The sequence below is a fragment of the Xenopus tropicalis genome, chromosome 9 (assembly GCF_000004195.4).
Source record: "Xenopus tropicalis strain Nigerian chromosome 9, UCB_Xtro_10.0, whole genome shotgun sequence".
Taxonomy (NCBI): Eukaryota; Metazoa; Chordata; class Amphibia; order Anura; family Pipidae; genus Xenopus; species Xenopus tropicalis.
In genome coordinates this window covers 73,091,685-73,105,051 of record NC_030685.2, presented here as the reverse complement: position 1 = coordinate 73,105,051, position 13,367 = coordinate 73,091,685, and the positions used below count along the sequence as shown (strand labels likewise).

Below are 13,367 nucleotides of genomic sequence, written 5' to 3'. Positions count from 1 at the left end.
TAATCTTCCCGAGTTGCCTTCCCCTGCCATCCCACCGGCGAAAATGTAAGTCGCCGGTGGGATGGCACACGCGGCGGCGCGATTTTGCGCAAATCACAGAAAAAGCCTCGCGAGGAAACTTCGGCGATTTGCACGAAATCGCGCCGCCGCGTGTGCCATCCCACCGGCGACTTACATTTTTGCCGGTGGGATGGCAGGGGAAGGCAACTCGGGGAGATTAGTCGCCCGCGAACAGGGAGTTTTGTCACGGGCGACTAATCTCCCCGTGTGCCAGAGCCCTACAGGGATACAACAACCTTTACATTAGCCTACCTGCCCCATAGGAAACGGTGAAAACTGTTACTAGTCTACTTGTGTGACAGAAGCCCTATATTTGACAATAATAAGGGTAGCATATTTGCCTTGTGGATAATTTGTATAGGGCAGTAAAACTGTCCAGAGTGGTGGGGTGGGGGGGGGGGATTTTCAGTAGAACATTTGTTGGTTATACAGGATTGGAACCCCACTGCTGATACATATGACGTTCTATATGGATTTGTGCTTTGGTTGATTGGCCTGCATTTATTTAGGCACCTTCTTGGTGGATGGGCCATGTTTGGAGTGTTTTTTACATTTGGAAAAAATTTGTTTTAGTACCATATAAATGCCCAGATATCCTTGGGAATAACCTTAAGTACATGTGTGCCATGCTCTAAAATATTCAGGTAATCTGACTGTTTGCTGGGCTATCCATGGAGCAAGCTGTTCTGAAAGATACAACCTACCTTAAAGGTCCCCATACACGGGCCGATAGTAGCTGCCGATATCGGTCCCTTGGACCAACAAGGTTGGGAACCCTGCCTTAAGGTGTCCGTGCACTGAAAGACTTTATCCCCCCATATGTAATAAAAGGCACTAATTTTGCCCAAGAGCAGTAACCCATAGAAACCAATAAAATGTTTGCTATTAAATAGGTGACCAGCAATTGCTTCCAGCTGATTGGTTGCTATGGGTTACTGCTCCTGGGCAAATGTAGTACCTTTTATTACAAAACCCACTAGATGTTTACTTTATCTAACCATACATGCAAAGATCAACTTGTTTGCTGGGGTTGCCAGATGTGCACCCCGCTTCGTAATTTGCTAACTAGATGGTGGGCCAAACAGTGGTCAGGTTTTTTGTTTGTACCAGATCCACAGTCCGATCCAATGCTGTTGTTGGCCAGCAGGATCTTTAAGTTGGCCCAATACAGGTATCGGACCCCTTATCTGGAAACCCGTTATCCAGAAAGCTCCGAATTACGGAAAGCCCGTCTCCCATAGACTCCATTATAAGCAAATAATTCAGAATTTTAAAACTGATTTTCTTTTTTTTATGTAGAAATAAAACAGAACCTTGTAATTGATCCCAACTAAGATATAAATAATCCTTATTGGATGCAAAACAATCCTATTGGGTTTAATTAATGTTTTATTAATTTTTTAGTAAACTTTAGGTATGGAGATCCAAATTATGGAAAGACCCCTTATCCGGAATACCCTTGGTCCCGAGCATTCTGGATAATGGGTCCTATACCTGTATATGACTGATCTCCCAATCAGATAGGTCATGTGGCTGAATTTTGTCCCCCTATGACTCTTAGGAACAGCCAAGATGCCAGACAATATGTAGTAGCCTCTCTTGCCTGAGCTGGCAGCCATTTAGCCAGTGGATGTGTCCTAAAAAATTGCCACTGCAAATGCTATTTCAGCTTGCCCAGATCAGTTAATAATTTGGGATGCAAAATCAGCTGACGGACATAAGACTAAGGATCTGAACATCAGATCAGGATGCTTTGCTTGGCCAGATCTGCAAAATATTCACTCATCTGCAAGTTATTTCAACACTTATCTTTTATGAGTATGGCTATCTTTATTTCTAGCAGGGTCAAATGGCCACATATATTCCCATAAACCTGAAGTGGGCAGTCTATGGGCCTCAAGCCATCTTGGCTACCCATAGTGCCGGCAATGTGGCATCTCACCCATGCATATGTGTGCCAGTGCTGATTTCTTTCACCTTGAATGGATAGTGAGCCCTATGTAAACGCAGGGTTTGATTTACCCAAATTAAGTAATCCCAACTAAAGAAGGGGAAAAGTTAATTTGGGTAAAACAGTAGTTTTGGGATGTTCCATGTGCTACAAACTGTTCTTGTTTGAAATTAACTGTTAACAGCAACCTGTGAGCCCATTAAAGAACTTCTAACAAGGTAGGCACAGGCAGCAGGGCTAAGGGCAGAATCACCATGTCTGTCCTTTGGTTTTATCTGCTCTGGTGCCTGCAGAATCCACTCAGCTGCTATCTACATGCAAGGTTTTAGGGGAATATATACATATATATATATATTGTATGGGTCCTGTGGGAAAAGGTATCTTATAGGAGAAGGAAACCTATAGTCAGTGGCGTGGCCATATTTCTCAAACCTACTAGGTATCTGTGATTTTTACAGTTCTGAGATCTGATGAAATGTTTAATACTGTACATATGTTTGGATAAAGGTGGCCAAACATGGGACAATAAAAGCTGACCAACTGACTGGTATGCCCAATATGATCCTTGCCCCCACAGTCTGCACCCAGTCAGTGGGATCATTTGACCCCATATTGGGGAAAGATCCACTCATTTGGCCAGACGAGCAGCTCTTTCAGTGTATGGCCAACTTCAGTGACTGGAGTCACCTACCAATTTGGCACCCATCTTGCAATGATTATAGGTTTCCTTGCCCTACTTTGTGTTAGAACCCCATTCAGCCATTGCAAAACTTTTACTAATGTCATACTGACTTTTCCTGCTCTTGCTGAGGGTAAGGGAGGTTTAACTAGTGTTACTTTGGATTGGTGCATTATCATGGTGCTAAGTGTGTGGCCCTTCGCAGGCTCCAAGGGATGAATTGGTTTCTCCATCAGTGTGGATCTTAAAAATCAGTCCCCTGCTGTACTGAAAGATACCAATTCAGGCAGTGTAGGCATAATCAGGATCTACCTGCTCTCATGGCTTCTGCTCTGTAAGGTAAGTCGTGTTTTTTGGATTTTTATTTTTTTTTTTACATTTTTTCTTTTTACACCTTCAAGAATCGGTATTTGTATATATTTATTTTTTTTTTCCCGTGGGCTGTGGCAGATGGACGTTTTTCAGGCATTCTGGTGTTATGATTATTATAGTTCAAAAAGTGGCTGTATGTAATGGGCCTGGGTAATAAGTATGGAGTATGTAGACTGCGTCTGCCAGACACAAATGGGAGCCAGCAGGTTGGGTCCCATGGGTATTTTTTTTTTTTAAGGTGGTCATACATGGGCTGATTAAAAACTGCCAACAGACTGTGGGCAGCTTATTGGTCCACGTACAGGCCCTCAGACGGGCCTACCCAACCCATATCTGGCTAATTGGCCCGGTTTAAAATTCCCATTGGGGCTAGGAGCACATTGGTTTGTTGATAAGGTCCTCTGCCCAGACAACCTATATCCTGTCAATGTGATTAGGTCGTTTGGCCCTTGGGCCAAACTACCAGATCCATCAGATATTGCCCACCTCAAGGTGCATCTTTCAGCGTATGGCCACTTTTAGTTCCATGCTGACACAAGATGCTCTGAACTGTGATAGCAGAGTTTAAAAACATTTGTAGACTTGCCCTAAGAATCATGCATATTCCTAAATTAACCAGTTGTGTGCTTTATCTAGGATTCCAGTACCTTTCGTACTTCCAGCAGAGACTGGTCCTTCAGAGAAAGGGACAGCTTTGAGCCTTCCTGGAAGACCACCACTTCATCTTACCAGCGCTGCACCGGAGCATACGAGCGCCCCCTGTCTGGGGGATTAGTGTCAAGCAGGAGTCGTTTTGTAAGTTCTAGTTATGGATCTAACCCTGTACTGTGTGTATTGCCTTATGGTAGCCAGCTGGCTGAGTGAACTGATCTGTGTAGTGTGAAGCTGTGAGCATATGGGTTAGAAGATAAAGCAAAATGACCATTGTGGATTTATTTTTTGTATCTAAGATTATAGAATATACTTGCTCCCCCCCCCCCCCCAAACTGCTCAATTCCACCCATTTAAACTAGATCAGGCCCTTAAAGGAACAGTAACACCAAAAAATGAAAGTGTATAAAAGTAACTAAAATATAATGTGCTGCTGCCCTGCACTGGTAAAAGTTGTGTGTTTACTTCAGAAAGTCTACTATAATTTATATAAATAAGCTGCTATGTAGCCATGGAGGCAGCCATTCAAAGGAGAAAAGGCACAGGCACATAGCAGATAACAGATAAAACACTATTGTATTCTACAGAACTTATCTGTTATCTGCTATGTAACCTGTGCCTTTTCTCCTTTTTTCCAGCTTGAATGGCTGCCCCCATGGCTACACAGCAGGTTATTATATAAATGATAGTAGTGTTACTGTAGCAAACACACCAGTTTTACCAGTGCAGGGCAACAGTGCATTATATTTTTATTACTTTAAAGCTTTTATTTTTTGGTGTTACTGTTCCTTTAAATTCTTATTGGCTTACAGATTTTTTTCGCTCCTCTTTAGTCGGCAGCATCTTCAACTTCTCAGCCAACATATGACCCGTTGGAGAGGACTCAGAGCACGTATACCGGATTGCACAGCCAGCAGCAGGACCGGGACTCCAAGAGACCGAAACTATCCTATTCTGCTTATTCCTCTCTTTCCGGCATTAGAAGCACAAGCAGTAGTTTAAGTTCCACTTCAGGTATGGCTGTGTTTTTTTATTTAATTGGCAGACTATGGCCTATGGCGCACTGATTATTTTAAATGCTACTCTGCTTTTAAGGGCTCTGGCACATGGGGAGATTATTCATCCACGACAAAACTCCCTGTTCGCGGGTAACTAATCTCCCCGAGTTGCCTTCACCTGCCATCCCACCGGCGACTTACATTTTCGCCCTAAGAGTGAAGACACACTGGCCTACAAGTAGCAGCTACATTTTCATGGCTACTAAACTCCAGAAAATACCCTGCCATAGACAATACTGAGAATTGCCTCTGTAAAGACAATTAGAAGTAAATGATCACCATTGTCTGTTAGTAGCCACGACAATTAGCTGCTACTAGTAGCCCTGTGTGTCTTCACTCTTAAATTACATTTTTGGAATCTCTGGTGGTGACAGGCAGAAACCAAGAAACACAGTAGTTAAATGTCTCACTAAGACCTAAACCACAAGGCTGCTCTGAAAACAGCTTTTACATTTAAATGCATTTAGGCTTACAGGTAATTGCCTTGCTTTTTCTCCTGAGAACTGCAAGATGGATGCTAAGAATATACAATGTCTTGTGAATCTGTTGTGCTTTATGATGCTGTCTTGCCTCTCCAGATTCTACCAGCAGGTATGGAAGATTTCCAAGGACTTCTCCTATGATGCTAGGTTCCAGTAGATCGGATTATATCAGAGAAAGAGAAAGGAGAACAGATTCAACCATCCACAGTCTTATGGATTATAGTCATAGAAATGTGGACACAACGCCATCATGTAAGTATTTGTAACGGAATCGGAGCAGTTGTGGATTAACTGCATTGACATGCCCAATGGCATGTTTCCTTTGTAGATAAGTGCATAGTTAACCATCTTCATCAGGATGAGTGTGAGGGTGCTGGCAACTGCTTGTATGCCACTGGTTGCTGGAGTCTGATTTCCCATAGCAACTAGGCAGTACTTTAGTAGAGCCACTGAAAGGTGCATAGGAGAGGGCTTGAATAGAAATGTAAGTAATAAAATTGTAGTTTGAATTAGCAATAGTTTCTATGGCTGCCAGGGTCTGCAATCCCCTCTCAACAGCTGGAAGATGGAAGCTACAAATAATTCAAAAACTTAAAGAACATTTAATTGCTATGAATAACATGAGCAGACTATACCTGCACCATTTACCCACCCAGGTTGAGCTTTTTGGGATGCAGGGTGGGTAGAGAAATTTCAGCCAGTTCTGCCTTGGTCCCCAGGGTTTCCCACTTCTCCAATTTGTTTACAGGGGCAGTAATTCTATTACCTGTTCCATGAATTCATGCAATGCATTGGAGTGTCAGCTGCAATATAATATGGCAAAAGCAGACCTTGTGCTTTCTCATTACTGTCATTAGTGATTCATCAGGTGCACACCATTACTAAAGTTATACTGGAGGGCAAAATAAAGTGCCTAGCAATAATATACTTTGGCCACTTTAAAGAGGCTGCATACCACTTAACAACATATATTGTCTTTTATTCTGTGTGTAATTGCATGCTTAATCATATTGGGTGCTTAATTTAATTCCTTTCTGCCATTCAGATCTGCAAGACAGAGTTTCTTCATATGCACAAGGAGCAAGGCCAAAAGATCATTCCTTAAGCACACCTCGACTTAATGCGTCTCTCAGCCACCAGCTGCCTTCACAACATAGCTCCTCGCTGTACAGCCGAGACTCGGCCAGGAATTTGCGGCCAGTGACTTCTAGAGACCTTCGTTCCCCATCACGGGACACTCCGACTGAGATCCACCATGCCACAAGTAGGAACGAAACTGCTTCTAGAACTTCAGGAAGACTTTCGCCTGCTCGGCAAAGATCTACAGAGCAGCCTACAGATACAGAGAGCAGGCGCTCAACAAGGCACTTACTGTCCCGCATTGCTTCTAGCATGTCCTCTACCTTCTTTTCGAGAAGATCTAGCCAAGACTCATTAAATGGACGATCAGCAGAGACAGAGGAATCGCCATCTAGTTTACGAAATACATCTCCTCAGTGCAGTGCTGCTACGCCACCGAGTGCCGATACATCCGAGAACAGGTCATCTGAACAATCTCAGGGATTTGCCTTTCTCAGACGGCGACGCTGGGGTTTGCCCTCTGTCTCTCCCAGTCAGAGTTCAGACTCTGATGCAGAGAGTTACAGATCAGAGGACTCAGAAACAAGATCATCTGCCTCATGGCTACCATCTTCACTCAGAAACAGATGCACGCCTCTCTTTTCCAGGAGAAGGCGAGAAGGAAGGGATGAAACAGCCAGAGCATCATCTACCTCCTCTGACACTAACAGAATTCATTATCCGTTCAGGAGGAGATCTCCAGAAGTGGAACCTGCAGAGGAAGGTCATGGAGCCACAGCATCCTCTGCAGACTCCAGTACTGACTCTTCTAGTAGTGCATCCCTGGCAGATTCCCTTTTCAGTAGGAGAAATTCTGGCATTTCGGGAATGCTTCCCGGCTCATTTCTGCATTTTTCAGTGCCCGGTGGATTAAGTAGCTCCCTGTCAGACAATGTCATGATAACAGTTGATGTTAGGACCAGTGATACACAAGAAAGTGAAAAGTCTCAAAGTTGCTCAAGAGATCCAGAGAAAATAAAGCAAATTCAAGAAAGGCAAGTTTTTCGTTCAAAACCCTATTTATACATAGTGTAAAGTTCATTTATAGGGGTAGTTCACCTTACGGTTCACTTTTAGTATTAGAATGCCCAATTCTTAGCAACTTTTCTAACTGGTCTTGATTTTTTCTTTTGTATAGTTCTACATTATTTGCCACATTTTGACTATTTCCAACTTTCAAATTGGAGTCACTGGCCTGAGCATCCAAAAATCTATTATGTTTTTATTACTTATTTTTCTATTCATCCCCTCTCTTGTTCATATTTGCCAAAATCTCTCTTATTTAAACCACTACTTGGTTGCTATGGTAGACCCTAGCTACCAGGTACTAAAGTTACAAACTGGAGAATTGAACGAGAAGCTAAATATATCAAAAAATGAAGCTCAAATGCAAATTGTCTCGGAATAGCACAGTCTACATCAAGAGTTAAGCTGGCCAGGAATGTAGCCAAGGAAACTGTTCTTGGTTCAGTTTGTCCACACAGGTGGGCCAGCCAGTCTGGTGTCTGTGGTTGGTTACATTTCAGGCCTATGCAGACCTGTCATGCTGTCCGTATTTTAACATGTAATGATGAGCAGATATTTCAGCAGCCTCTTGGTGTAACCTTATCCCTCTCCAAAATGTGCCTTTGTATGTCCAGCTTTACTCTGTAGGCCACAAAGCTGAAGATCTGTTTTTATCATGTTCATGCATATCCATTATTAGTGTTTAAAGCTATGGGGTCAGTCTGTCACTGGTGATGTAGTCGCAACAGCTAGAGTCCAGAAGCTAAACTCTCCCAGTTGATGTTTTTTTAGTGAGAAAAAGTTATAATAAGCTTTTTTTTTTTTTTTTTGGAAATTTTAGCCTTCTACAGGAAGATTCTGAAGAGGAGGAAGGCGATCTGTGCAGAATATGCCAGACTGGAATGACCACACCATCAAATCCCTTCATAGAGCCGTGTAAATGTTCTGGAAGTCTTCAGTACGTTCATCAGGACTGTATGAAGAAATGGCTGATTGCAAAAATTGATTCTGGTGAGCATGGTTTGTTCTCTGTGTAGCATTCTATAGGGGGATTGCATTCTGCCTATGCATAGCCATTTAACTCTCTCAATAGCATTCTGTAAGGGGTTTGGTGTGTGTGCCTATTCATTTAACAAATGAAATAACGTTTGTCATCGCTCGCAGCAATGGGTGATAGTATTCTAGTATTCTGTTTGGACGGAACAAACTTGCTTTAAAGGGGAAGTGATCAAAAATGGCACTTTAAAGGGACACGCAGAAGGGCTGTCACCTGTTTTTTATTCAATACATTGTACATGAATGCCTCGATCAACCCTTAGGTTTCTAACTTATTCAAAAAGGAAGCTTTAAAACACTTTGGGTGCAGCTTGATCACTTAGTTTCTCTTATTCATATTCATATTATCTCTTAAGCTGGCCACACACTTGGCGAAAAAGATCGTTCCAACCCTCCACTGACGATCAGCCCTGAACATAGATTTTGCTTGGGCGCCCGATCAAAATCTTCTAACCTGCCCGATCAGTCATCTCCTGTGATATCAGTCGCCTTGCCGAGTTGACATACATGCACCAAATATCGTTCGAACTAGGCTTTGTACGAAATTATCGGTGCATGTATGGCCAGCTTTATCCATATGGATCTTGTTTATATGGCCCAATGTTCCCTAGAAATGGCCCAGATACCCACAAAGAGCAGTCCGTTTTTGGCTGGCAGCATCAATAACCAATGATAATCAAAGAACATCGATCCCCGCATACACCAAATTAAGTACATTTTATTGGTACATTTCAGAGTGCATAAATGAAAATGTAGTGTTACACGAAAAATGAATCGGTTCTTCTCCTAGTTCCCTGTCCAAAGATCCAGTTGGAACACGATTACATGAAATCACCTGTGCACAGAGCATGAAAACCACCATACAAACTGAGCAAAGTCAATGACCTTTCATAATGTTCTAATGGAGAGACTAATCGCTGCGTATCATTGTAGGATCCTCTCTAGATAGTGTGACTACATGTGAACTCTGCAAAGAGACGCTGGATCTGAACTTGGAAGATTTTGACATCCTGGAACTTTATCGTGCGCACGCCAGCGAGAGGGTAAGTGTTGTGATTGAGTTTAGTCCCGGCAGGTAATGAGAACTTAGGGTGAAGACTCACAGACCTACTAGTAGCAGCTACTTGTCATGGCTACAAAAATAGACAATGCTGATCGTTTACTGATAACTGTCTCTGCATGTGTTTTAACAGAGGCAATTCTCAGTATTTTTTATGGCAGGGTATTTTCTGGCATTTAGTAGCTGCTACTAAGTAGCTCTTTGTGCCTTCACCCTTATGCTGCATTTATCATGTACACAGAGCCAATACAATATAGTCATCAAACTAAACTGGATGCAGATACCAAGACACTAGATTTGGTCTCTTCATCAGAAATGCTTAGCAAGAGTGTTGGGTCCCTAATATAAGGCAAGCCAGGACCAGCAATAAAATGAGTTTCTGAACAGAACATAGGATTCCACTGGGTGTGAGGGCTTTAGCTTTATTGGTTCATTCCCATATGTTGCTTAGGGCTCTGGAACACGGGGAGATTAGTCGCGTGCGACTAAAAAATTTAAATCGCCGGTGGGATGGCATACGCGGCGCCGCAATTTCCCCCAAAACGCGGAAGTTGCTTGGGAGGAAACTTCTGCAATTTCGGGGAAATCACGGCGTATGCCATCCCACCGGCGATTTACATTCTCACCGGTGGGATGGCATTTTAGAGAGATTAGTCACCCGCAACAAGGGAGATTTGTCACGGGCGACTAATCACCCCGTGTGCCAGAGCCCTTAATATTTGTCTGGGCCACCTTTAATATAACTGGTCACCTGACTGGCCTTCAGCCTGAGCCCCTTAGTACATTTCCTGTTTTTAGACATTACCCCTTGTATGGAACTAATGCGGAAATTGCACCAGACTATGCCATTTCCTAGTTTATATCCCATTGATGGTGTCCACATCTGTTGCTGATCATACTATATCCGACTCCTGTGGGATCCATTTGTTGGCCCTAAAAGCCAACTATTGGGCTCTGGCAAAATTGCTCCCCTACATGGGTGCCTAGATTGCGCAAAGAACTACTTGTTTGTCTGTCTGAACAAATATTCACATCTGTGTGTAACCATATAACTTTCCAGTACCTGAGGGCTGCAGTCCACACATACTTGATCCAGTGTGTCACCTGGTTTAATGGAAAGACAGTGCCAACGTTTCCAGCTTGGTTTAAGGGGAGAGAAGTGAAACAATTATTTTTCTTCCCTTTAGGCCGAATATGAATTTATCAGCTCTGGCCTGTACCTGGTCGTCTTACTCCATTTGTGCGAGCAGCGATTCTCTGACATGCTGGGAGCCGCTAATGAAGCGAGCACTAGGGTTCGAGTGAGTACCTGTGCTCTGTATCTGTAACACTCTCATTAGAAGCACTTAAACACTGTCTGCATTCATTTTCTATTTTATTTTTCCCCAGTTTATAAATCTTGCCAGAACTCTCCAAGCACACATGGATGATCTTGAAAGTAAGTTCCAATTTAGAAATGGGAGTTGCCATTATTTCTTATTAATGATGCACTAGCAGGTTCTACTGTGTGTTTGTGTTGCTTCTGAGGTATCAGCTTTAATGTCTAACAGCCTAATCTATTCACATCCACACCCTAATGACACATACATATCCAATTTGGGATTGCATGTACTGGGCATTGTGTAAGCCTGTATATGAATGTTAAAAATGGTGTCTGCCACCTCCTGTTGATTTCAGTGAGAACTGCCTGAAGCCACAAGTACAAGGGTTTAAAGCACCATTTCAGGCCAATAACTGTTACTGCCAATATCTGCCAGTTCCCATAGTTCCAAGTGAGGCTATAGTTCTAATTTTCCTTTTGTTTGGATAGATCTCAGGCCTTAGAAACAGAGGAAAGTCACCCAAGCAGGTCCTGGATGTAGTAGAGGCCCACAAGACATGATGGCTAATGCTTTGATAGTATTGGGGGACATTCTTATTGTATTGCAGCAACTTAATCCAAGGGGGGTTCTTAATTGGACTGGAATGTTTTGCATTACTTATTACTGTATTTTTTCCTTAGTTGGCCATGTATTGACCACGACAATTGAAGCCACAAATTTCAGTGGCCATGCACCTAGGCTGGTGAACCTTTGGCTAGGTGGCCAAACTTGCAGATCATTCCAAGAAATGCTTAACCTTGATATGCGCTTTACTGGATTGATCTGATCGTTTGGCCCAACGGCTGAATGCTGGCAGATGGGGCAAGGACCATATCATTGAGCTGATGCCTCGCCCTAATGGGTTTTTAAACATGCCCAAAGACATCTAGTTGATTTTTGGGCAGATGTTTGTTGGGAAGGCCTGTTTTAGGGCCCCGTACACATGCCAATAAACTGGCAGCAGTCAGTCGGCAGCTTTCATTGGCCTGTACATGGCCACCTTAAGATAGACTAGTGTTTCCAGTTGGTTTATCTATCCCATATTGAGCAGGTTTGAGCATTCAGCCCTCCTATCTGAAACCAAATCATAATAGGCTGAGGTGGCTGCTCTGCAGTTGGTCACTAGACTGTGGCTGGACATACACAGGCTTTTAAAAGCTGGCAACTTGGCCCCTTTAGATTGAGTTGACAGCTTGTTGGCCTGTGTACAAGCCTTACTGATTTGGGTCAGTAAGAAAATGCCATTAGGGAAGAACTGCATTACCATGATGAGGTCCTCCCCCAACAGGTCTCCCTAGGGCCCCCCTCATGATCTCATTGTTGGCCCGGAAGCCAAAATGTGTGTTCTGGCAAGTTCATTAAATGAATGAATGTAACCATGTATGGGCAGCTTTAGTGCCTCTAGCTCCTTGGGAGAATGAATATTCTGTCATTATTTGTAAGAATAGTCAAATGTATTCCCCCAACCCTGTATTGATATGAAATCTTTCTTTCAGCTTCAGAGGAGGAAGATTCAGAAGACGAAAGGGTGTAACTGACATCGAACCAGTCACCTTGGCTTGCGGCTCGTTGCCAGCAAAGCAACATTTATTAAAGATGACAGAATTGCAGGCGTATTGTGCATTTTTGCTTTGTATTTTTAATATTCAGCTGCATCATAATAGCTTGTCATCACTTGTATTTGGCCCTTTAAACACTTTGTGAGCTTGACAATGTTTAAAAAAAAAAAGAAAAAAAAAAGTGGAAACTCCTCCTCCTCCTGGTATGCGTTGGCTGCAGGGGTCGGAGACCTTTAGCCCTACAGTTATTGCAGAACTGCAACCTTCATTGTAACTGGGGCTCCAAAGGTTGCCTTTCCTTGCCTGCGCCAACCATTTGTGGCCTCTTGTGTTTATATTTCTTTGTTTCTTTTTGTTTTGGAGCATCCATGCCTTTTTTCCTGTTTGTTTAACCAAGCCCTGGAGCTTTGATTTTTTTCAGTGTTCTTTTCTTTCTATGTCTTTCTACATGTAGCCGGCCTTGCCTGTCCTCTCTATACTGAACTCTGAATAACTAAACAGGCTGTTAGACAATTCTGTGGGACCGGGGGGGATATATATGCAGAAAACATAATTATTATTTTTTCCTTTTAAGAGAAATAACCAAGCCTTAAGTTGCAGGCTCCTATTTTATAATATATAAGAATAAAATGCCTCCAGTGTTAATTGTTTACTATAAAGGGGTTTTTGTACAGCAAATTCTGTATCCAAGACTTTTTTTGATTCGATCTGTAGTTTCATAAGACGACAGAAATCTGAGGGTGTTTATTGATACTAGATTCATTTGTGTCGGGCTAATATTTTTTTTTTTTGTGCATATCACACTTTTACAATAGCGAGAGTAAGAACTGCTGCTTGGATGTCACTTCTAACCACCTGTAACCATTGCTGACATTTTAGACCCTGTACAGTCACTTTCAACACTGACCTATTGATGTTTTAGTTGTAAAATGGAAATAAAGATATTGTAAGCAT

At 42.7% G+C, this 13,367-nt stretch overlaps 1 protein-coding gene across 3 annotated transcripts in view; it reads left to right on the top strand.

Moving 5' to 3' along the window:
• Positions 1-13,367, top strand: part of marchf7 (membrane associated ring-CH-type finger 7) — a 31,327-nt gene extending 17,960 nt beyond the window's left edge. For 2 of the 3 annotated variants that reach the window (XM_002933281.5, XM_004917696.4), the window contains exons 3-11: positions 3,699-3,857; positions 4,547-4,727; positions 5,350-5,505; positions 6,299-7,367; positions 8,219-8,388; positions 9,367-9,476; positions 10,681-10,794; positions 10,883-10,931; positions 12,351-13,367. In XM_002933281.5, coding sequence (XP_002933327.2) covers positions 3,699-3,857; positions 4,547-4,727; positions 5,350-5,505; positions 6,299-7,367; positions 8,219-8,388; positions 9,367-9,476; positions 10,681-10,794; positions 10,883-10,931; positions 12,351-12,388 — 2,046 coding nt within the window. In that variant the 3' untranslated portion in view covers positions 12,389-13,367. Of the gene's footprint in view, positions 1-2,895; positions 3,030-3,698; positions 3,858-4,546; positions 4,728-5,349; positions 5,506-6,298; positions 7,368-8,218; positions 8,389-9,366; positions 9,477-10,680; positions 10,795-10,882; positions 10,932-12,350 lie in introns of all 3 variants that reach the window. The other variant, XM_031893703.1, reaches the window with a different exon arrangement.